General features: G+C 37.5%; 1 protein-coding gene across 5 annotated transcripts in view; it reads right to left on the minus strand.

The window, feature by feature from the left end:
* The window catches only part of dpf3 (double PHD fingers 3), a 36,460-nt gene that overhangs the window by 5,046 nt on the left and 6,181 nt on the right, over positions 1–25,233 (minus strand). The window contains exons 1-9 of one of the 5 annotated variants that reach the window (XM_052587298.1): positions 24,843–24,975; positions 23,560–23,720; positions 20,279–20,386; positions 16,603–16,736; positions 14,723–14,818; positions 14,406–14,478; positions 13,598–13,639; positions 6,821–6,958; positions 5,858–5,986 (exon numbers count right to left, since the gene is read on the minus strand). In XM_052587298.1, coding sequence (XP_052443258.1) covers positions 5,858–5,986; positions 6,821–6,958; positions 13,598–13,639; positions 14,406–14,478; positions 14,723–14,818; positions 16,603–16,736; positions 20,279–20,386; positions 23,560–23,638 — 799 coding nt within the window. In that variant the 5' untranslated portion in view covers positions 23,639–23,720; positions 24,843–24,975. Of the gene's footprint in view, positions 1–1,721; positions 3,507–5,857; positions 5,987–6,820; positions 6,959–13,597; positions 13,640–14,405; positions 14,479–14,722; positions 14,819–16,602; positions 16,737–20,278; positions 20,387–23,559; positions 23,721–24,842; positions 24,976–25,233 lie in introns of those variants that run through there. The other 4 variants (XM_052587297.1, XM_052587295.1, XM_052587299.1 and 1 more) reach the window with 4 other exon arrangements.

Genomic DNA, 25,233 nt, shown 5'->3' on the forward strand with positions numbered 1-25,233 from the left:
AACTGTGAGATCGGCAGGCTCCTCTTGCTTGGATGACCAGTAAAGCATGTGCAGTCTTCCCAGTTGGGAAAGCATGTGGAGCCTTGGCTTGAAGTCAGATGTTATGTGAAGCTCTGTCCCTACAGGGAGTTTCATAAGAGTTGCTACCTCGTTCCTCTTCATGGCTCTGTCCCTGGTATTCACATGCGGAACTATGTTGAATATATTAAGCCACATTATGCCAACATTTAGACATACATCTTATGTCTTGATTTTATTTCTTGCAAGTGTATGAAAACATGCCTGATTTAAAGGGATAGTTCACGAAAAATGGCCACATAATTTACTCACCCTCAGGCTAAGTGTATATGGCTTTTTTTTCTTTTAGATGAATACAATCGGCGTTATAATTAAAAATTTGCTGGCCTTTCTTAAGATTTTTAATGGCAGTGAATGGGGGTCAAGATTTTGAAGACCATTAAAGTGAGTCCATCCATCATAAAAAGTACTCCAAGTGGCTCCAAGGGGTTAATAAAAGCCTTCTGAAGTGAATTGATGCATTTGTTTGAGTACAATATCCATATTTAAAATGATATAAACTGTAATGTCTTGTGTCCACTAACTTATCTTAACTGTTGTTTGTGTGTTCATGAGAGAGTGGCATTCAAGCAGATGATGTAGGATTTAGGCGTAGCATAAGCTCCAGTTTGAATATGCTAGTCTAGCAAGAACCAACTTTCGTTTATAGCAAAGGAAAACCAGTCTCCTCTTGGCTTATATCGAAATCCTCCATCATTTTTCTTTACAAATCCTCGTTTTGTACTTCTAATTTGCGACCAGTGTTTTGCTTTGCTCTCTCCTCTGCGCTTCAGCATTCATCACTTCTCAGTTGAGCTTACACTACGCCTACATCATCGACTAGAGATTACGGTTTGTAAAAAATTTATATGGATATTTCTATTTCAGAAGGCCTTTATTAACCCCCTGGAGTCATGTGGAGTACTTTTTATAATGGATGGATGCACTTTATTTTGCTTCAAAATCTCAACCACCATTCACTGCCATTATAAAACCTGAAAGACCCAGGACATTTTTTTTTATATAACTCAAATTGTATTCTTCTAAAAGAAAAAAGTCTTATATACCTAGGGTGGTTTGAGGGTGAGTAAATGATGAGGTCATTTTCATTTTTGGGTGAACTATCTGTTTAAGATGTTGATCTTGATGCATTTTTTATGTACAATATTTTGATCAAGTTCTGTTAGTTGCATTGAAATTATAGACTAAAATGGCCCCCAAAATTATTTTGAACCAATGCCATACTTAAACATGTATAACTGTCTAATGTAATGCATTAAGAAAATATAAATCCAAGTGTTATTTACATTTTTTTTAATAACAAGGGCCTTTTTAAAGCTAAACATTTCACAATATTCACAAATTTGCTAGGTTTTAAATTATAAAACAACATATTACTCAAAATAAGACAGTTATAAAAATTTTCATGTGAATTTGAGGGGGGCTGACTTCATAAATGCACTAGAATGACCTTGAACCAGTTAAAAACGGCTCATAAAATTGGTTTGTTCTGAGATCTGGTTTAGCATCATTTATTTGCAGACTTGGAGTGATATTTTAGTGTCGTTCAGACATTTTTAAGTGTGACTTAAGTGTACAAATACTATTCGAGGTCACTTGTGCCCCGTTTTCCTTCCCTGAAACAAAATTAACTCAAAGAGTAATTCATAAAATGTAAAATGTTTAATGTTTTTCAGTAACAAAATCCAGTGAAAGACTTGCAGGCTGACATTTGGGGTAACAGGACTCAGCAGCGGCCACAGCCTGGATGACAGGTTGCATGAAGTGTGTTCTGTGTGTTTGTGGTTTGTGCCACAGTTCTTCATGACACAGAAGCAGTTACAAGCATCATCTCTAGCCATGTTGCCCTTTGGCTTAGTATTCAATGAACTAAAATTCGTATGTTAAACATTGAAACATTTCCTCAAAGTTTAGACATCAAAACACTGGGAGAAATATGATCAGGAACTATCATAGAACAACGGGTTTAGCCTGCAACAGTTTGTGGGCCTATATACATTATACAATATCTTAATAAACGATACTATCGTTTTCAAAAAAACGAACGCCCTGAAATAGAGACAAGATTGAAAGCATTAATATGGAACAGTTTCAATTCAGAAGTGACACATGAGTTCACCATAACAATAAATAGAAGAGCTTTAAAGAGCAAATATAGCTAATTTTGTTCATACAAAATGAATACACTGAAATATCCCCATATTAACTGGGTCCCTGTGGCTTATGTGTATTGTGCCTTTTATTGCATGTATTCTGTTTTCTAGTTCACATTTACTGCATTGTCCTATTGAACGTAGGAAGATTATGTGCTTGTAATCCAGTGTATAATTATTATTTGCATTAGACATACACAGTCAGACAAATCCTTAGAGCTGGATCTGTTAACAGAGGTGAATGGTCCAGATTTTATTTGCAAAACAAAGCCTTCATGAGAATCATTGCACATATGCTACAGTTGTACCCCTTCTTGTACCTGTCGCTTAAGGAGAGTTTCCTGAATAGTAAAGGGAAGTTACTCCAAAAATACGAGTCCTTTTTCTTCTTCTTACTCAACAAAACTAGGGAGAGGCCAAGTTTTATGTATCCTCCAGCAAACATGGGATTTCAAATGTCATTGTCATTTCATTGTCATTTTTCGTTCTTGTAGCTGTCCTGAGAAAGGAGGAGAGATGGACATTGAAATGCCAACTGGCTCTTACCTCTGCAAACTGTCCTCCCTTCCCTCTGGATCCAATCAGGGCCTGGCTTCAGCCCATTCTCTGCCTTCTCCTGATCCCTTTCTTTGCAAACATTGTATTTATCCAGAGGTAGGAAGAAAAAAAAAACCCTCTTCACTATCCGACCTACTGACACATGTTGAGTATTTTCTCCTCCTTGAGGTCTGAAATTCTTTCATCTCTATTTCTAAAGTAAATTTCCACACAGTAGGCATTTTATCTTACATGGCGAAGTGTAATCCACACATCCCTGCAATTTTCCACGATGGAAATCAAACAGTCCAGAAGTAATGGCTCTTCCGATAACTAGCACCTCTCAGTATACAGAAGTGGGAAGCAATAAAAACAACATTCCTTAATTTATAAAAGGCTGCAAATTGTCCTTTGAAAGCAATTCCTGAAGTTAACATTGTGTCTGGAGTTGTGAATCCGTTACGCATGCTGCTGCAAAACAACAGGAAAAAAAAAAGGAAGGAAAAAAAAAAACAGGCAGCAGACACATGCCGAAAGTTTCTCTGATGCTGTTTTCTTGAGCTCTCTCCTTTGTCTATCTGTACTGAGGTGAGCCTGTGCTGTCGTCGGACAGAAGCCCGTCCAGGTCGTCCTCCTCAAAGCCGTGAAAGGTGGACGCCTCGCTTTCTGACGTGTCGCCGAACATGTCCAGAAGTCCGCCCGTCCTCCTCTTCGCCCTGGTCCCACCGACGCGATCAGCTGACACGCATGACGGACATATCAGCATCACAGTGGAAACACACACAAGTAACACTGCAGTCAGCTAGGACTCACACTCCTCTGAGCTTTGGGCAACTTGCAGTCTCTGCTGTTACTCATACATTAAGGGATTACGGCTTGCCTGAACATGTGCTTATCTCATTGGGTGTAGTTTAAAGTTGCAGCACATTAACAGCTGTGAGTGAATCATGAAAAGGGATCGATCACGCTAAATGAAAATTCAGTCATTATTTACTCACTGATTGATGGAACACAAAGTCTTACAGGTTTTGAGGTGAATCAATAATGACGGGATTTTCACGTTTTGTGTGAACTATCCCTATAAACATTTTCTTTTCTTTCTTTCTTTTTTTTTTTTTACTGAAGAATACATCATTTGGTCTCTCCCTGTTCTTGTTATACCATTCGATTATGAGAAGGCAATGGATTACACAGCCAAGAAAGAAAAACAGAAAGAATGGAAGCATATGAGCAAAATAAATATGAGAATATTTTGCGCACATGAACAGAGATAACTGATAATGCCCTAAACAGTTAAGAGTTTTAGGATTTCTAGGATCATTTGCTAGCAAAAGCACTTGTGAAAAAAAAAAGCAAACCACAAGCACAAAAGGCAATGTCACATATAAATGCTCATTCTCAACACTGCAGGATTTGGCTCACATGTCTGACACAAACACAATACACATTCTAAATGCAAGCATGGGATTTATTTTTTTTGAAGACCAATGCATTGGTTGGGTAATTACAAAGAGCAAATGTTTTCAGGTCTGCCACTTTGAAAGCGTTTTGCATCTAAGCGATCTAAATTAAATGTAAGATGCTTCTGGACCTTGTAGTCTTGGCATCAGCCATGAAAAACAGCAGGACTTAACAGTTTCTTCTGTTTCAGTCGAATCCCATGACACTTCCACAGCAGTTTCACAGAACTGCACCTGCTTTCCCTTCCAAACCTAATTAGAATGAACTGTGATCTAGCCTTGGTCAAAACAGTCAGAGCACAAAATGAATATCAAATAGATGATTTTTACGTAGGCCTATATGTCTTTTGTATGATATCTTCTGGACCTTGTAACAGTAAAGCTCCACTTTTTATATTAGAACAAAACAATAACAAAAAATTACAAATATATTTCATTATATAAATATATTTACTATTTTTTATATTTATATTATTAATTAATTTAATTTTTTGTTGTGCAAAAGATATTTAATTAAAAAAAAAATGTATTGCATTGCACATGTTGGGTAAATCCCAAAAATGATGCAGTCATTCTGTTACTTTCATATTGTGATATTTGTGCTACCTTACTGATTACAATTTATGTAATGAATAAGTAATTTATACTGAGATTCATTTTAAAAATGACCGAGCTATCTCTCCTCAAGCTCATTTTAATCAGCATGTCTGTAAACAGTGCAAGAATTCATGAATAAACACCAGGACTGCAACAGATAAACAACTGCATGGAAACAGTGGTAATCTGCCCATCTCTGAACTACTGTGCTGGGTTCCAGGACACAAATTAAGTCTAGTTTGGGTTTAAATCACTGCTAATGGCAACTCTCCATTAAAAAGTCTTTCTAGTAGAATTCATCAGTGTCTGGGAAATTATTTGTATATGACACCGTTATGCCAAGCCAAACCCAAATCACAACAACTCAAAGAAAACTCTATATAAAATAAACAAACATGCTCTAGCAAAAAACACAAAAAGATGGGATATGCACAAATAAGCTGATGAAATGTGCTATTGATGCATGACATGATAAAGCATTAAATAGGATCTTTTGGTGGATACATATTATTACATACATATTTATTTGATGAACTAAAACTTGTTCAGATCAACTTTTTGTAAAAAATTACATTTCTAGGATATGTAAATGTATATAATATTGTGGTGTTTTACTGTTGTAAAATTTTCCACATTTAATTCTCTTAAAAGCAAGAATAATGTATGTGTATAATGCTCATTCATTTCTGCTTCTTTTAAATAGAAGACTGACATGTCTTTAACCTACTACATCAAAAAATACAGATACTGTAATCTGGCCCATTTTAGAGCACCACAGACTCTTACACTGATTACAGAGAGAGACAGAGAGAAATCTTGGGAATACTTTTACTGACTACATCTGACAATTCATTTAAAAAAAATCTTTCTTTTTATAATTTCAACCAGATTATTATTGGCTATGCCAGTAAACATCTCCCTCAGAGTGAAATTGAAACAAGATGGAGGTGAAACTACCCTTAGTCTTGGTCTAAGATGGGCAGATACTGTAACTGTGAGTAATAGAGAACACAGTGATGTGAAGGGACTCACCAGAGCGGCCGCAGTCTGAACAGGAAACCAACTCCTCAGCATGGCCTGTCTTCCTGTTAGATCCTGAGTCTCCCAGACAGAAGTCACAGTAGTCATTAGGGATGATCGTGCCATCAGGCCCTTTCTGTGCTGTAAAAATAGTACAAATTAAAAAGGGGAAGAGAACATAGAAGAACAGTGACCTTTTCCAAACCCTAGATAACTAAGAAGGTATTACTTTTATTATGTTAGACATTCTTAAATTGCAACATAATGAAGACTGTAGTATTAAAGAATACAAATAGAAACATTTGTTTTTGCTATGTATTTATTTTCTTATTGAATACCAATTAATATCAATTAGAATATAATTAGAATATTTATATTGAATATGTTGAGGAAGTTCACTAATGTAGAGCAAATGCTACTAAATATAGTTATGCTAAAATTCACACTTGGATGTTAAATATAGGAATAACTTGTTACAATTATTTTACAATGTTTAAAGTCACTATGTAGCATCAGTAGCAAAATATTATTTCTTCATATTGTTACATACAACTGAGTGAAATGGATTACAGAATAAGAACACAATTCAATTTGTTTTTGACTGGTTGTTGATTAAATTTTGTCAGATTAAACTATGTCTGGTAAACCCCACCAGAAAAAAGTCTGCCGTTTTATTATATTATATATATATATATATATATATATATATATATATATATATATATATATATATATATATATATATATATATATATATATATATATATACACATACACACACACACACACAGTATATTTTTGGTCACAACTTATTTTAAGGTCCAATTCTCATTATTAACAAACCATTAATTATGACTTTTGCCTCTGTAAACTCATAATTTGCTGCTTATTTAAAAGTTAGTAAGGTAATTAGTAAGGTAGTTGTTAAGTTTAGGTATAACCACTTATTTTACAATTCAAATGATATTAACTTACGTTTGTGATTCTCGTGGTGGACAGGAGGAGATTGGGGGATTTCAGTTTCTCGTTCTTCCTCACCCTCCTCTTCAGCAAGGTGAGTATGGGTGTAATGGTAGCTTAGTCCAGGGCGGTTTTTGTAACGCTTCCCGCAAACTATGATAAAGAACATTAGTCATGATGAAATTCATTTTACTGGCAAAAACGACTTAGTCTCAAATATGTTGTTCTAATAATCAAGCTGGGATGCTAACACACATCTAAGGAATTCACCAAGCAGCTAGCTGTGGAGTCAAAGCGCTATCACAAAATCTAGGTTGCATGTTCTCAGCCAGTGAGAGAGACATGCGGTGTGTAAGAAGAGTGTTTCAGGCACAGTATTAGAACTGCAACCCCACAGAGTGTCTTGCACCTTCATGAACACGTACAGGTGCTGCTAGGCATAGTAGCAAGTGCTCTGCACTGACAGTACCTGTAAATTAATTAGGAATTCACAAAGTGTAATTGGTAACACTTTAGAATAGGTAACACTTGTTAACTATTAACTACAACATTTTTCTCAGAAATTCTTAAATTGCTGCTTATTAATAGTTATTAAGGTAGTAGTTAAGTTTAGGGATTGGGTGAGATTAGGGAAGTAGAGTAATGCATTAATATGTTCTTAATTAGCACTAATACATAGCTAATAATTTAGTAATGTGCATGCTAATAAGCAACTAATAGGTGTTACCTATTCTAAAGTGTTACCGTGTAATTGGTAATGTGACCACCTCAAACCAAAATTATGAATATTACTTATATATTAAATAACACCTCTGTTGAATGCGGTCAGAATCCAATAGTGACACTGTATGTCTTGGGTGAAATTAAGTAGCTTATGGTCAAATGCTATCCAGCTATGATCCGATCACTGAAAACACATGTTAATGCTGGTTGGCATATTAGATTACAGATATGGGATATATCACATAACTATATAACAGTGTTGGATACGGTTTACAAATTAATTGCTTTTATTGAACATGTTGGTTTTGGTGGTCATATTATTTAAAGCTCAGCACAGAAAAGATCGGTTTCTCTCTACAGGTGGATGCAGTAAACTTGTCAAGCATCTGTGGGTTGCAGACTGCAATACCAGCAAGGTAAGCACAATAGTTTCACAGTTATAAATTATCTCACTACAAATCTATAAAAAAAAAAAAAAAGTATGGACAAACCAAGGAGGAGCATGTGTACAGTTTTTGAAGATCATCACAACTAGGACATTTTTCTTTTGATTTTTAAAAACAATAATTAGTAACTGTCAGGTCCCCAGGACAAAATAGGACTCAAATACAGAAAAGTAGAGGAAAGACGGAGATTTATTTCTCACAGGACAAAACCAAAAGAATAGCACAATCACAAAAACAGCAAACTAGTTCTTGGGGATTCCAGAGCAGGTCGGCAAAGAAATTCAGACCACATGGGCTGTGGAAGCTATCCCAGAGCCAGTGTTCGAAACAGGACAGGCGACCAGAGAGAGAGCAACACAACAAGTGACTGTCTCTCCTCACTAGGTGTCCTGGGGTACAGTGAAACAAGGGAAGTGCTTGAATAAAAGCACTGATAAAAATGTGAAAGGGGGGAGTGAATGACAGGCTTGATCTTGCACAGATGGATATTTTTTAAAACAGGGGGGGGTTAACTTGAGTTGCACCGACAACAGACTGTGTTCTTGGAAGGAACAACGGTGTCATATTCTTGGGAGGGGAATAATGGTGGCTGGTAGCCTTAACAGCACTGGAAGGGAGACAACCCTGTAGTTGAGACCGGAAGGGAGTTATGCACGAACTCACCATGGTTAATCTGGAATTCAAAGACGATGGTTCACTCCAGGGTGGCAAGATAGTTTGGATGAGTGGCCCCACTGTAGGACGCTAGTTCGGACTGACTGGGGCACAAACAACAGGCCCTCTGGACAACCCGGGGGAATAGTAGCATCACATAGCAAGATGCACACCTTGGACTCCACCCCCAGGTGAATGGCAGAATGGCCACAGGGTGGGTGGGACTAGCCTAAGCCTCAAAGATCTGCGACAGTGCATCTGGTTTACCATTCTTGGACGCCGGGTGGTAAGAGTGGTGAACCTAAATTGACCAAAAAACAATGCCCAAGGAGCCTGACAAAAATGTAATCCGCGGTGTGGATGTATTCATCTTGCTGTCAGTCCAAAAGATAGATGGAACCCCTGCGCCCTATTATCAGTGACGCCACTTCTCCAGTGCCAGTTTGACAGCAAGAAACTCCTTACTCCTGATGTCGTAATTCTGTTCCGGTATGGTTAAATGATGAGAAAAGAAGGCACAGGGATGTATTCTCTTGTCCAAAGGTGATCTTTGAGACAATATTGCCCCAACCCCCACCTCTGATGCATCCACCTCCACAATGATCTGATGAGATTGGTCTGGGGTAGTCAAAATCGGAGCAGAAATGGAGCGACACTTTACATTCAGCATTCATTTTTACAGTCTGAGCCTGCGAAGTCCAACAGTAACACTTCCTAGTGGAGGTGAGATCAGTCAGAGAAAGGGCGACCTGGCTAAAGTTCCAAATGAATCGCTTGTAAAAATGGGCAAACCCCAGAAATCCCTAAACCGTTCGACGAAAATCTGGGGTGGGCCAATCAGCAAATGGTTTTACCTTAACAGGATCCATTCAGATACTCTCAAGAGAGATAAATGCCAGGATTGTAACCAACAGTGCGTGAAACTCTCACTTCTCTACACTGGCAAATAAACGATTCTTAAGTAGCCGCTGGAGCACTCGTCGACTTGTTGGTCGAGATCAGGATATCGTCGAGGTAAACAAAATCAATCTGGTTGACCATGTCTCTGAGCACATTGTAGACTAGTGCCTGGAAGACCGCGTTGGGTTTAAAAAAAGCACAAGCAGCATGACCAGAGTGCCCTGTAGTGGTGATAAAAGGCGGTCTTCCATACATCCCCACCCCTTATCCGGACTAGGTGATACGCATTGCGGAGGTCCAACTTTGTAAAGATGGTTGCCCCCTGCAATAGCTCGAAGGCTGATGACATCAACTGCCAACATGACATGATGATTCTTCACCATGATGTCATTCAACCCCCGATAGTCTATACAGGGGTGCAGCTAACCATCCTTCTCCACAAAGAAGAACCCTATCCCATCTGGAGAATAAGAGGGAAGGATAATGCCTGCTACCTGAGAATCATGATTATACCTCTCCATGGCTTCCTTCTCAGGTCCGGACAGAGAATAAAGGCATCCCTTAGGCAGAGAAGAGCCAGGCAACAGATCTATCGGACATTTGTAAGGGTAGTGCGGAGGCAGAGATGAAGCTCGGGACTCACTAAAAACTGTTCGCAAGTCAAGGTAAGCCACCGGTACATCCGCCAGATTTAACGGCTCCTCCTAGAACACAGAACAAGACATTACGGGGGAAATGCAGCACCCAAACATTGAGCTAAACAGAAGGGGCTCCAAGCCAAAACGGAGTTAACAGCCCAGTCAATGCGGGGGTTATGCTTGACCAGTTAGGTGTGTCCCAAAACCACTAAAGCAGTGGGTGAGTGAATGTGGAGGAACCAGATTTTCTTAGCATGATTGCCGAAAAGTGTGAGTGTAACAAAGTTAGTGGCATGGGTAATACTGGTGAAAAGGGTGCTGCAAAGTGTTTTATAGGCACGGCCAGGGCAACAGACAAAATTCCCAAACATGTGGCCAGCCCAGAATCCATGAAATCATCCTCTGTTCCAGAATCGATCAATGCAGACACCTGATGAGCAGTCCCATTAAACAGTAATGAGACTTGGAACTCAAAACGACCATAAGAGGGCAGTCGAGTACTAGTGATGGTCACCGTATGTGCTCCCTTGAGGGGTGAGCGCCGCGTCACTGCTGGCACTGTGAGCGAGAGAGATTGTCCAGGTATTAACGTTGCTCCCTTACAGTCAGCCTTGCTCTCATGACCTGCATCGTTTCCTCCTCTGGGAAAACGAGACGTTGGGAAGGTGTGTCACTCGTCGCTCCTGACAAAGCTGTAGTGGCAGGCTCAGAAGGAAACATGCTCCTCTGATTTCGAGAATGGAGAGCAATCCAGTTATCCACCTGGTTGGCAAGTCGATCAAATCATCAAGGTTAGAGTGCAGTTCGAGAGAATAGATCTCGTCCTTGATGTATTCGGCCAGACCGTGAAGAAAATGGTCCTGGAGTGCCTTAGCATTCGAGCCACAGGATGCGGCGAGAATAAGTAACTCTATAGGCTCAATCGGTGTCAGGAGAAAGCGTTACAACTCAAGCAGCGGGAGGGTTAGATTGCAGCTGATCAAGCTGCCCCAGCAGCTAGTTGAGCTGGATAGAGATCCTCCTGTTGCCAACAAAGTAGAGCTCCCTGCTTCACAACTGCTCTGCGCAACTCCATCTCCTCTACTGTCTCCATGATGTTTTAAAGTAGATTCTGTCATGTCCCCAGGATAACAGAGGACTCAAATGCAGAGAATTAGGTGAAAAATGGAAAAATGGTTTTGAAGGCAAAACCAAAACAATAGAACAATCATAAAAAAACAGAGAACTAGTCCTTGGGGACTCCAGAGCCGGCTGGCAGAGTAATGCAGACCTCACAGGCTGTGGAAGCTGTCCCAGACCCAGTGGTCACAACGGACAGGCAACCAGAGAGAGAGCGAGGCAACGAGGGGCTGTCTCTCCTCACTAGGAGTCCTGAGGTTCAATGAAACAATGGAAGTGCTTGAATAAAAGCATTCATAAAAGCGTGAACACAGAACACACCAAACAATCTACTAACGAGGAAGGACAAGAAAGCAGAGGTTATAAAGGAATGGGGGAATGATTGAAAGGTGAGGGAGAAACAGCTTGTGATCCGTGCACCCCTGCCTTAAGATCAGTGCTGATTGCCCAGGTCACAAGCTGCCAAAAGTGATGGGACAACACAGACAGCAGGGGGAGCCAATGAGGCATCCTGAACCATGACAGTAACTAAACTTATTTAGATTAAATATCATAAGGATTTTTTATACATTTTCAAAATATTTTATACATTACCTTAAAGACAACATGAAATTTATTTTAATTTTAGAGAAAAAAGGTGAGTCTTTCCAATCAAATTTCAGTGGGATAAGGTAAGTCCCACCTCGCATTTTGTCTTGATGATCATTTATTTTACTCTAAAGCAGGGGTGCCAAACCCTGCTCCTGGCGATCGACTGTCCTACAAAGTTTAGCTCCAATCCTAATCAACCATACCTGAAACTACTAATTAAGGTCTTCAGGCTCACTTAAAAATTAAAGACAGGTGTGTTTGATTAGGGTTGGAGCCAAAATTTGCAGGACAGTCGATCACCAGGAGCAGGGTTGGGCACCCCTGCTCTAAAGTAAACTGAATTACAGTTAAATGCTTTTATATGCTGTTTTTCATTTATATATTATGCTTAAAGGAGCACTAAGTATCCAACCATAGTGGACTTAACTGTATTGAATGTCTACTTGTAGTGTGCTTCAAATCTTAAAAGTTTGTAAAAACTGTGTATATAATAAAATATTAACATAATAAAAGGCCACTTATGTGTACTTAAAGAGGGTACGCCTTCATGACTGTTTCTTAACACACTTAAAAAGAGCATTTTGTAATTTTCAAATAAAATGTACTTTTAAATACATTTTAAATCTTTGTTTTATCATTTTTGTTGCGCTCTAAAAAATACACTTATTTGTATGTGCTGATGAACATACTAAAGTAGGGCTGTCAAAATGGCTGAAAAACTAAATTCAAATTTTTTACTTAAATATTATCAAAATTCAAATTATATTTGCATTTAAAATGCATAATTTCAGTTAGGGTGAAGAAAAGCTTTAGGCTTCTCTCCTAAGGCCACAAGAGGGCACATTTAGCAAAATATTACTAATGCACATTTATTCAAAGTATAAGAAAACATGACTGAAAAATATGCACAGTATTTAAAATAATGTTTATATATAATGAATTAATTAAGTTGCTTAAAAACTATTACCAAAACAGCATCACATATGCAGGCATAGTTTAATACAAAGGGCGGAAATCCAATTACACAAAGTCGTTTTTTTCTTTAAAAAACATGAGATGCAGTGGGATAGGGAATTAAGTCTCGAGATATGTTTTTAAAAAGTTGAACTTATGTTAATTTTACATGGCTTTCTAAACATGCGGCTCTCTTGTGCAAGACGCGAGTGCAACGGTGATAGAAGATTTGTGAAATATGCATTCTGTGTGAACGGCTTGGTTTCAGTTTTAATGTAAACAAGATCTTCTCCACATTGATGTTCTCTATTTCTGCAATATGTTGAATGAACAATGCAGCAGCGCTGCAACAAATGTTATTTTGTAAAGACTGCTGAATCATATAGATGGACACTGGGATTATTAAAGCAGAACATATAGTATGGAAAAGGAAAGCAACTACATGCATTTACTTTCAGCAAACTGCACATCCAGAGTCAATCATTCCAGCAAGGCAGCAGATTTGACCTAGAACAGGACCTGCAATCTAGATGTGTCAATGAAAAGGCTACTTGTTCAAGCTTTGCTATTTTAGCAGCAGTGTTGTTAGCCATGCATGATAGCTTTGGCCAAGCAGTGTGAAATATTAGCAGCAGCTACAGAGAAAATACTGAACCAGATTATTTATGTTAATAATCCCTCCCCGACATGAGCATTAAGTGTTTAGCCTTGTCATTAGCATAGCCCACATGTCCGAGCAAGAGGAAGATGGCAACATGGCTGAATACCTGAGTCAGCAGTTTTTGAGTTATGCTTTTGTTTGTATCTGTCTGAAACAGAGGAGACACAAAGCAAAAGAGGAGACAGAAAAAAATACAGGAAGTAAGTTACATTCAAAGAGGCCTCTGGAACCCAAAGAAGCTCTAGTATCTCCTCGGGTAGTCACATGCTTTTGATATTATAACAGCCCACCATGCCAAGATGAGAAACACAGACAGGTACCATATGAAAAAAATGAAAGATATCTTTTAAGACCCAAAGTAGCACAGTCAACAATAGTATATTCAAAATAGTTTAAATACCATGATAAAAACAGAGGTCGAAGACAATAAACATTTGTTATTTTATTTGATAGCAGTATGGAATGAAAAATGAATACTACCATTATAAACCTACTAATTTATACTAATATTCAGTGGGGTCCAAAAATCGGAGACCTCTACGGTCTCTGTCTACTTTTATATAACATTTTTATAACTTAATTAAAAATATTATATTTTTTGAGTGAAAAAATTTAAAGAATGTCAGAAATGTGTAATTGTAAATATTTCTAATACATTTTGATCTTTTTTAATAATTTTTTTTATATATATATATATATATATAAGTAAAATGAAAATACTGAATTATCTAAGCCACCTCAGACTTCTGGACACAAATAAATAATGCCAAATTAGGTTACAAATTATTTTTTTTCCTAAATATTTTTTCTGTTTCCCTGCAGTTCAAATGTATATCTAATGATATATCTATTTCAAGTTACTTAGACTTTATGGCACAAAGGTTGCATATGAAAGCAATGAAATTGACACTTACTGTCACACACGTAGGGTTTATCCTGATCGTCGTTGGCCACTGCTTCTGTTCGCCTGCGCCCAGAGCCTCGACCCTGATCAACAAATAACAGACATTATATAATCCCTTTCTTTTTGTTTAGATAATTTCTCAGTTATCTTTTCTTAGTCTCTGCACACACCATAAGTCAGAGAGATCAACACAAGGTTTTTTTCATGTTTTATTCCCCTCTCCCGTGTCAGTCTGCCCTATCTCAAGTTGTCTCTTTTTCTTGCACTCACTTGCCTTTTTTCCTTCACACCATCCACAGACTTTGATGAGTCATGCTCATCACTCACCCTGCCTTTGTTTCGATGCTTCCTCTTTGGTGTGTCCACTTCAAAGTCTTCATCATCATGGAAACCATCCCCATTTTCATCTGCCTCAAGCACCCTCTGCAGAGAATGAAGAAAGTTGGGGTAAGAGATTAGATGACTAAGATCAATGCACTGCACAAGAAAAGACAATAGTCTACATATAGAGAGAGTGGAGAAATGTATTGCCATATATGGTCAATGGCATCCTTAAAATGCTGGCATTTCGTAGCAACATAGTATAAGAAACACTAAAAGTGAATTGTTTTTATAAGTGGGTCATTGAATTATTCATTCAACCGATTCATTCAGGAATGAAAGAGCACTGACTGTGTGTTGCTTCTCCTGTGGCTTTGCTTAAAAGAATAAACAGCTAATGTAATTGGCACAATTAGGTTTAAAATGTAAGTTAACTTAATATTAACTACTATTGTATGAAAACAAGATTATACTCGCAGTCGTGCATTTTCTTGAATATGATATTTGGGTACAACGTCTCTCTTGCTTGAGTGATATTGTGAAAATAAAATGTAATGTGAAGTGCATTGTGCAGAAAGCATTCTGCTGTTTGTATTTTGTCGAGTCTAGTGGTCCTTGCCCTAATAATGCAGTAGGAAGCAAACAGCTTGCGGCTGGGGTGGATGAGGTCTCAGATGATGGATTGGGCGTCACTGTGACAGTGAATGGTGGATATTGTTGATTGATGGTAGATTGCATGCTCTGTGCCATCGCTTTAAAACTTTTCAAAGCATCTTTGTTGGGTTTAGTAGTATTTTTGAACCATAGAGTGATGCAGCTAGTAAAGAAGCTTTCTAGGGTGCTAGAAGTTTGAGAAGTACGGTTACCCCGTGCAAGTTTTATTATATATTTTTACATTAGATGTCAACTCCAACCAAAACCAAGATGATTATTTATCAAACAAAAGTAACTGAAATATCAAGCATTAAAGGCATAGTTCACCCAAAAATTAAATTCTGTCATTAATTGCACACCATCAAGTCATTCCAAAATCAATAAGATATTTTCAAGCTACTAAAATATATTTTGTGTGTAAAAGAGAGAAAAAAATAACTACTTTATTCAACTATTTCTTCTGTTCCTTGTCAGTCTTCGATGCACATTAACAACAGCCAATTTAATGATTAGTATTAGCAATTTTACCAAATGAATGAAATGTATTTCACCAAAACATTGTAGAGTTCTACACTGACTCTTAATACATTATTTTGCATGTCTTCAATTTGTCTTCAATGAGCCCAAAAAAGCTCACGTTACTCCTCTCCTCATCAGGTTACACTGGCTACCAGTAGCCGCTCACATCAAATTCAAGGTACTGATGCTTGCCTACAAGACGGCCACTGGCACGGCACCAACATACCTAAACTCACTGGTTAAATCTTATGTGCCCTCCAGAAGTTTGCGCTCTGCAAGTGAATGACGCCTTGTGGTGCCATCCCAAAGAAAATCACTCTCAGTGACCTTTTCCTGGACTGTCCCCAGCTGGTGGAATGACCTCCAAATCTCAATTCGAACAGCTGAGTCTTTACTCATTTTCATAAAACATCTAAAGACTCATCTTTTTCGCCAGCACTTAACCAACTAATACAAGCACCTACCTTTTCTTGTCTTTCATATTATTATATTTTAAAAAAGGGAAAAAAAAAAACAACAACCTGGCTATGTGTTCTGTATTAGACTAACTGAGACTTGTCATGGCACTTGTATACTGTTGTTGTTCTCTTGTTGGTCTGATCGTTTCTCTCTGTTGTTCTCATTTATAAGTCGCTTTGGATAAAAGTGTCTGCTAAATGATTAAATGTAAATGTAAATGAAATGTCCAAACCAACTGGAGCTGGATGTGTTACCTGGATTTCCAGTAGTGTCTCTTCCTCTTTGGCATTATTGTTCCTCTTGTCCAAGATCCCATCACCTCGTAACAGTGCCTCCAGGGCCGTAGCCTCCGTCGCTGGGGCTTCTCTCTTGGCCATCAGCTCAGCCTCTAAACATAAAAAAGAAAGAGGTAGTCTGAGACAAATTATATTACTTACATAATATTTTGTGAAAAGATGTGTTCAAAAATTACACTTTATTACATTACTTTACATTGTGTTTCTATATGTCTTATTATTTTTAGGTTTAAATAAAACCCCAGATTCTTTTCCCAGATTATGGACCCCCCTGTATATCTACTGTAAATAAGAGGTACAATCAGCTAGAGACAATGAGTGCATTTAATCAGTTTTCTGAAAGCACTTCATGAAGGCATCGGTTTCACACGGGCAGACAGATTTTGTGTGTGTTTTCCACTATTAGTTTGGGTAGATTTCTTGGAAAAACCAGCCACCAATATGTTTTTATAGGGTGGATAGCTTTTCAAGGATCATTAGAGGTGAGAAGCTCCAGGTGCTGAAGATAAAATGGAGGATGTGTGTGTATGGAGGAGAAGGCAAGAGAAAGCTATGTCTCATTTCCCTCCCTATATATTTATGATGTGAATTGGTATATCATAAAAATACTGTCGAGCACTAGCAAGGGCCTGGATACACTAAGCATTTGGACATTTGTATCTAATTTACATATGACATAACAGCAAGATCATGCAATCAAACTTAGCTGAATTTCAAATTTTCAACATTGCTGTATCCATATTTTGTAACATGGAAGTAAGCAATTTTCTTATGAATAAAAACAAATTCAGCGGATATGCATCATGCATTTGTTGTTAGCTGTTTAAATGCACCGTGCCATTATGAAGAATTATATATTTATATATAATACAAAAATTATCATATTCACAATATTTAAGAGGACAGCTTTTTACAATTTAAAATAACTTTTTTCTATTTCAATATATTTAAAAATGTATATTTTAAAATGTAATTTATTCTTATGATGGCAAAGTTAAAAGAAGTTTTAGCAGCCATTGCGTCAGTCTTTCGAAAATCAGTCTTCAGAAAATATCAAACATATTAAGCAGAACAATTATTATTATTATTAAGATTCTTTCATGAATAGGACATGCAAAATAACTATTTATTTGAAATATAATTTTTGTAACATTGATACTGTATATATTGCTGGCCTAATAAATATATGTATTCCTTTGTACATTTTTTTTTGTGTCTTCTTTGTCTTTACAGCACATGAGGAACATCTGATGTTCACTGGTTACTGTGCATTCTGGGTAGGGGGTGAACGTTTCAGTGCAGTGAAACCATTTTGACAATGGAGAGCTTTAGAAATGGATGACTCTCTGACAAGTGCACTTATTGGTAAACTAAGAAGTGGACTGAAACACACCCTTAGGTCTGTCATAATATTTGAATTGTTTTCTGATCTATAATCTGCATCACTGGAGTTAAAGTGTTCCCAGAAGCTGTGGTTTCTGATGGCCATATCATGTGTTTGCTTTAAGATGCTCCAACTCAATATGTGTGTACATTATTGAGAATGTTTTTATGAATCTCTGTCCTTGTCTTTATTCTCTTTGTGTCTGATTGAGCCGAGACACACTCTTCCCCCGGGAGATGAGCTGAAAATAGCACAGACTGCCAGTCAGGGGCTGATTGCAGCCGCCCATCCCCCCGTTTTCCAGCCGCCAATCATGAACGAGAGGCTAAGAGAGGTTGATGTCTACAGACACAAATCATAAGGTCTTAATCATCGCAATATAATACAGCATTGCAATATTTATGCATGCCATTAAATCACGACATTGGCACCGAAAAGGCAAACTCTGACTGGAAAGACAATGTACTGCTTTAAATTAAATATTTAGCAAGATTCCTCTGAGGAGTCCGTTTCACAATATGGCAACTGTAGAGCATAATGAATATATCAGTTTACTGAGATGCAGCTATTTGGTGTTGTCACAGTGGCGTGATTATATAGCAGACAAAATAGCCTGATTGAATCAGTTGATTGAATTAGAGCCTGTTCCTACATGCCATATCTGCTGTGGAGAAAAAGACAGCATATGAAGATTTACTTGCTTGTCGTTATGAACCAGGCTTGGATGGGATATTGGACACCAAACCTGTTTACAGTGGCTGAGCACCCAGAAATGTACAACACAAACACATTTCAGACAGGACGCGTAGGAACGATGTCCTGCTGTAACAGAGCAGAATTATGCCTCGCTATAGTGTAAATATTACAAATCCAGGACTCTGGAAAACACATAACTTAAAGGGCTAGTTCACTCAAAAATTAAAATGATGTCATTATTTGCTTATATTCACATTGTTCCGAACCCATTTTGACTGACTTTCTTCAGTGCAACACTGCGTTTAGTGCAGAGACTACTTTTATGCTATTTTTACATAATTTTTTTAAGCTTGAAAGCTCCAGCCCAATAACTGTGGTTTGGGTCATACTTTTTTTTTTTCTTTGAAAGAAATCAATGCTTTTACTCAGTAAGGATGCATTAAATAGATCAAACGTGTCAGTAAAGACATTTATAATGTTACAAAATATATTGTATTTCAAATAAATGCTGTTCTTTTTAACTTTCTACTCATCAAAGAATCCTGAAAAATATCTGTCATGGTTTCCACAAGAATATTAACTGTTTTCAAAGTGAAAATCCTCCTAAAAAGCTTTTTGGGCACATGTTAGAAGAATGATTTCAAAAGGATTGAGCCTGAAAACTGGAGTAATGACTGCTGAAAATTAAACTGTGCCATAACAGGAACTAATTATATTTTAAACTATATTAAAATAGAAAACATTTCAATATTACTATGTTTAACTGTAGCAAATACATATAGCCTCTGTGAGCATACAAGACTTTCAAAAACATGAAATATCACACATTAAAATATATTCTTCAAAATTTCAGAAGAAAGACACAGAAGAAAGAGAGTAATTTAGTAAATAATGACAAAACCACCATTTGTGCATGAACTATCCCTAAGAGTAGACTATAATGCATCTTAAATATTCTTTATGCAAAATGTCTGAATGGCTCAGGAGAGCAGTCGTGTGACTTGAGGGGTGCTTTTGAGGGGTTAACTGCAGATTCTGCATGACACTTTGTAGGAGTTATTTTGTCATTCAAATCCTTCTTCTAATATCTGCATTATTGGAAAGCAATCACACTTTACTTGAAGTAAAGAAGGCCTGAATTAGTTTTATTCACTCATGCTGGCTGTGCTCCAAGTGAAGGTCAGGGGTTCTTATATTGCTTTACTGCTATTGTATTTCCAGGGACTGCTAACAAAATAATAGAGTGGCTTTCTTGTTGACACAGACGGGCCTTTATGTGCCTTTATCGAGTTCTTCAAGCCTTTCTGTAGCCCCCCATCAGCCCCCAAGACTTACATTCTAATGCTGCATGGCCAAATGATTAAAGGGGCCCGGTCAGGGCACACACAGACACAGAGAAGGATAATGAGACCCAGATGGGCCGGTTCTACAGCCTCTGAATGACCTCAGAGCAAAGAAACAATGATGGAGAGAGAAAAGAGCAGCAAGAAAGAATCCAAAACCAAAATGTAAGCTTGAGAGAAATCACACAATTAGCCGCAACCATGATCTCACCGAGTCGAAGTTCACAAAGGCGAAGCTGGGGGTCCAGTGGCTGGTGAAGTCGCCTCTTCTTTCTCCAGCAACGTGCAGGGTAAGTGTACATCTGACCTGCTGCCAACCCTGCAATCAGACAGCAGTAGCACGCTTTCAATTGGCTCTTTCACACATTCTTCATTTAACCCCGATTTGGAAGGGATTATTTTTTGTACAATGTTTAGGTTGAAATTAATAATGGAGGACAAGTGTTATTTCATATACCAGTTTGGATTAGAATTTATTGTCTGGATGTGAATGTTATGAGATGTCAAGTGCTCTTAGTAAAAAAAAAAAAAAAAAAAATGATTTTTTTGATAAATGTATATTAAAAACTGAATATTGTGAACTGTTTTAAAAATAATACATGTAATTTATTTAGGTGAAGACAAATATTAATTTTAGTAGTCATTACTCCAGATAAACCTTAAAACAAACAACAACAACAAAAAAAATCTTAAAAACAGTTGTACTGCTTAATATATATATTTTTTTTCTGGTTCTTTGATGAATAGAAAGTTCAAATGAAAAGTATTTATTTGTAATAGGAATGTTTTGTGACATTATAAATGTTTTCACTGTCACTTTTGATTAATTTTATGCACCTTTGCTGAATCAAAACAATAATCTTACTCTGATCCCAAACTGATGTATGTAAATGTAGTGTTCACTTGCAGGCATCATTCTGAGAAACAGAAAACTAGTCTTATCTGGACAGAGCTTTAGACACAAGAGCTTGAATAAAACATCTTAAATGAAACGCTGGCATCAGGGGTTTTCACAGGGTCCTTCTCTCTCTGATTGACCTGTAACATTATTTTCTGTGCAGTTACATAGATCTGTGAGCTACATGGTCTTATTTATTCAGTCTCTTAATGGTGAAATAGAGGAATTGAGAGAAAGAAAACCCCAGAATAAAATAACATCCAATAAACACTGGTCTACCACAAAGTGTAGGGTGTGTCTATGGAGCTTTTAGCTGTGAGGCACTGACTCTATTTGTGTCCGGTTTTCGGCAGGCATATTGTTCCCTTTGGCAGCTGTATATCTAGATATCGGCTGTTTTGGTAAGATAATAAGGAAAGGAATGCTGTGGAAAGACTAGAGACATACTTCTGTCCCATTACATTGAATAGAGCAATACATTGTTTAACATGCTACAAACTTCCTAAACACTAGTACGCTGTATAAACACACAACAACCTTTAATCTAATTGCAGTCTCTGTGCTTTAAAATGAAATTCATCAGTCTTTATTGTTAAATCAAGCTGCATTTTGAGTGGATTTTAAAATCGAAGTGTACACTGCCAAAGTCTAACTTATCCAAATGCCTGTGGTGAGAAAAGAAAAACTGTACAATGACTGGACATGATGCTGTTTACCAATTTTAAATTTTGTTAGATGACTGTGTCTTGAGATGACACCCACATACAAACCCCTTCATCCAATTTGTAGTTCATTTAATGCACATGAACACATAATATAAGTAAAATATTGCTGATATATATTAGCACACAGCACCTCATCATTAAAAGGAGAGTTCACCCAAAAATTATTTTACTCACTGTCGTGTCATCCCAATCTCATATGACTGACTGGCTGTTAAGCTCCAAGAACAGAAAAAAATTAAAATAAAAAAATCATGCCAAAACAAACAACAACAAAAAATACATGAAATTGCAATTTTACCATTCAATAGTTCTAAACAGAAACAGGCTGAAATTATGTATTACTTCATTCAGTGATAATCCTACCATTCACTTAATTGTTAACTAAAAAACCACCGTGACCAGATCAGTCACTGAATCCATAAACAAATCAAGTCTTGTTAAACACTCACTTTGTTGAAAAGAGTGATTCATTCACTTACACGGATTTCAAGTTTAACTTTCAGTCAGTTCCACACATAAAGTAACTGTATGGTGGGCTACTTATTTATTTATCGTTTTAATAAACGAGTCGTATAATAATATTATTATTATATTTATATATGAGCCTTGTATGTGTTTTGTTATAGAATATTATTAGATTTTTATATAAGACTTGTATGCATTTTGCTATTCATATAATATAATATAATATAATATAATATAATATAATATAATATAATATAATATAATATAATATAATATAATATAATATAATATAATATAATTAGGGCAAAGCAAGTTAACACGTTATTATCGCGTTAACACATTAATTGATTAATGCCGATAATTATTTTATCCTGTGTTAATGTCGTTTTTTTTTTTTTTTTTTTTATTATGAAAGTCAAACGAAAAGTTATTTGTTACAGAAAAGAACAAGCTAGTAATCATGAATTTATAAGTTGGAAATAAGATGTTTCTGACAGCGCGTGAAGACAGCGAAGCACTCTCGCTCAACACAGTGGAGCGAATCATTTTGTAAACTTTGTGGTTTATTATTTTGAGGTGTATGGGTCACGGTAACACACGTCCCTCTCACAATATATTGCTGTACACATCTACTGCTTTTGCCGCTCAGAAATATTCACACAATCATGCAGCACACATCAGAAGATCTGCTCTCCAGCGCGGTTCGCGCTCACACTCAATGATCTATATATAACTGAACCACGCTCTGGCCCACCTCTTTCAACTGAGCCAGGGACTGCTAAACAAACCAGGCTTTGGGGGTTAAGATTTCCTAGTATGAGCACACCCTAATTTTCCGCACACACGAGTCTCTAACGACCCATCAAAATGTTGTCATGCAGGTCTCTAATAGGAAGATGCCTGTTATAAAGTTATGATCGAGACTCTGGACTGGACTGAACAAACTATAAAATATTTTCTATAGAAACTTTTAACTTTAATCCTAGTGGTGACAAATAGCTTGTTTTATATTTAATTTCATGATATAAGTTAAGATTTACAATAAATATTTGAACTGCTACTTTGTAAAAGGAATACTGCTGTAAAAAAGCACCTTATTTGTTTAAAGTGTTTGCAGACCAAAATTTTTTGCACTTTTGTTCATATAGCAGTACTTTTAAATGAAAAAAGTGCACAGTACACTACTTTTTAATGCATTATTAGTTGTGTGCATAACAATGCAATTAATCGCATACAATAATGCGATTAATCACGAGTAAAAATATATATATAATATTGCCCAAAAATAATAACAGCAAACAATTTTGTAACAACATGAAGGTAAGTTCGTTTTTTTGTTCAACTTTTTATTCCGAACCTTTTTAACAATAATGTTATTTGAAAGATAAATGCACAATGTGCTACCTGGCCCCCGGTGCCGCTTCTCCATCCAGATGTAACAGTTGTTCTGAGCTACTCCCGTCTGAGAGTCCAGGAAGGGCATGCGTACGCTGCGCTCCGCACACAAGCGGGCATTGTAGCTGCGACAGTGCTCAATGGCCTCCCTGTAGAACTGGTCCCCGAGCCTGAGGAAGACACATTTGGTGAGGAAACCTGGTTTTAGCATCAACTATGCCAGCCCATACTAGTGTGGACCTTCAACTGGTAATTAATGGTATCCAAATACCTCACTGCAGGCTGAACTTCTATATGTTAGTCAGTCAACGGTATTAAGTTTTAAACACCCTGCTTTGGAAAAGATAGGGCTATATCCTTTGGCTAATAACACCACTGCAGATCAATAAAGCTTCAAGTTTTTTGTGCTGTTGAGCCTATTGGTCATGCTTTCTTTTCACAATTCACTTTCCCACAGTAATATCCATTTCATTCTCTAGGTAGTCAAAAGGCACAGAGTTGTCACTACTAACTTCCAAACAGAAAGACAGAGGAGACACTGGACCTGAGCCAGCCTGCATGGCTTCTCTTCCCATAACTGCCTCCTGTTTCGTTTAGATCACTCTTCTCTGGAATAGAAGATATGTGAGGAATGCTGGGCTGGACAAAGAGGAGTATTCCAACCCAGTATAGTGACACAAAGAGCCTCAGTGTTTAAAGGGAGCAGGAGAGAAAAAGAACAGGCAGGTATGAAAAGCAAAGGCCTGAGAAAGAGAAATGAGACAACTAACATTTGATATTGATAGCCTATCCAACTCCCAAAAGTAGCTTTGAGAATTGAGAACCAGTTATTATTTAGAACCATTTCCATTAAAATAAAACTGTTACCATTCTGAAAAAATGAAGAAAAAAAAACCATCTCCCAGATCAGCAAATGAGTTCTTGATTCTTTTCCTCATTCATCTCGAAAACCTCCTGATTACATCTCCATTTCTTCCTTCCCCCACCTTTCACTATATTCCACTACACCCTTTTTCCTGGGCTTCCTGTGAGCATTATTTCCCTGAAACGAAACGGCTGTGCTATCAGCTAGAGGCTGCAGGACTCATTATGTAAGTCACAGTGACAGAGGCCCGCATTAAAGCGTCCACGACCTGTAGGAAAGCAGCTATCACCATAATCATCAACATGCTCCACTGGACTAAACGGCCATGATGGCTCTCAGCTCAAGTTTCCTCTCCGAGCCGATCTATAACTACTTTTCAGCACCTTAAACAAAACCATAACAGCCCCTAGAGATGACAAGTGCTTACCAATGAGCGGCTGATGATGACGGTGTCTATCAGCACCATCTTAAGTAGAGAGCTTGTGTGTGGACACCACGCTTCATACAGCCTCCCCCATACAAAACCTCTACTATAAACATACGGTGTGTCCACGGCCTCCTGTATTACACTCGAGGCAAGGACTCTGGTCAACAGAGTGGAGCAGTTATGTAAACAGTTAGACTGGTGTGTTGGAAGACACGTATTCTCTCTGCCATTTCCCCGGAAGCATGGATGAAGAGAACCTCTTGAAGGTCGTTGAGATCTTTACTCTTTTAATGTCCATTAGTTATGGACTAAAGCAAATAGAAGGGATGTTTATTAAATCTGTCACATTATTTCATTTTCACAACCTCAAGAGCATGAAGCGACTATAGAT

Source organism: Carassius gibelio, chromosome B20 (genome assembly GCF_023724105.1).
Source record: "Carassius gibelio isolate Cgi1373 ecotype wild population from Czech Republic chromosome B20, carGib1.2-hapl.c, whole genome shotgun sequence".
Taxonomy (NCBI): Eukaryota; Metazoa; Chordata; class Actinopteri; order Cypriniformes; family Cyprinidae; genus Carassius; species Carassius gibelio.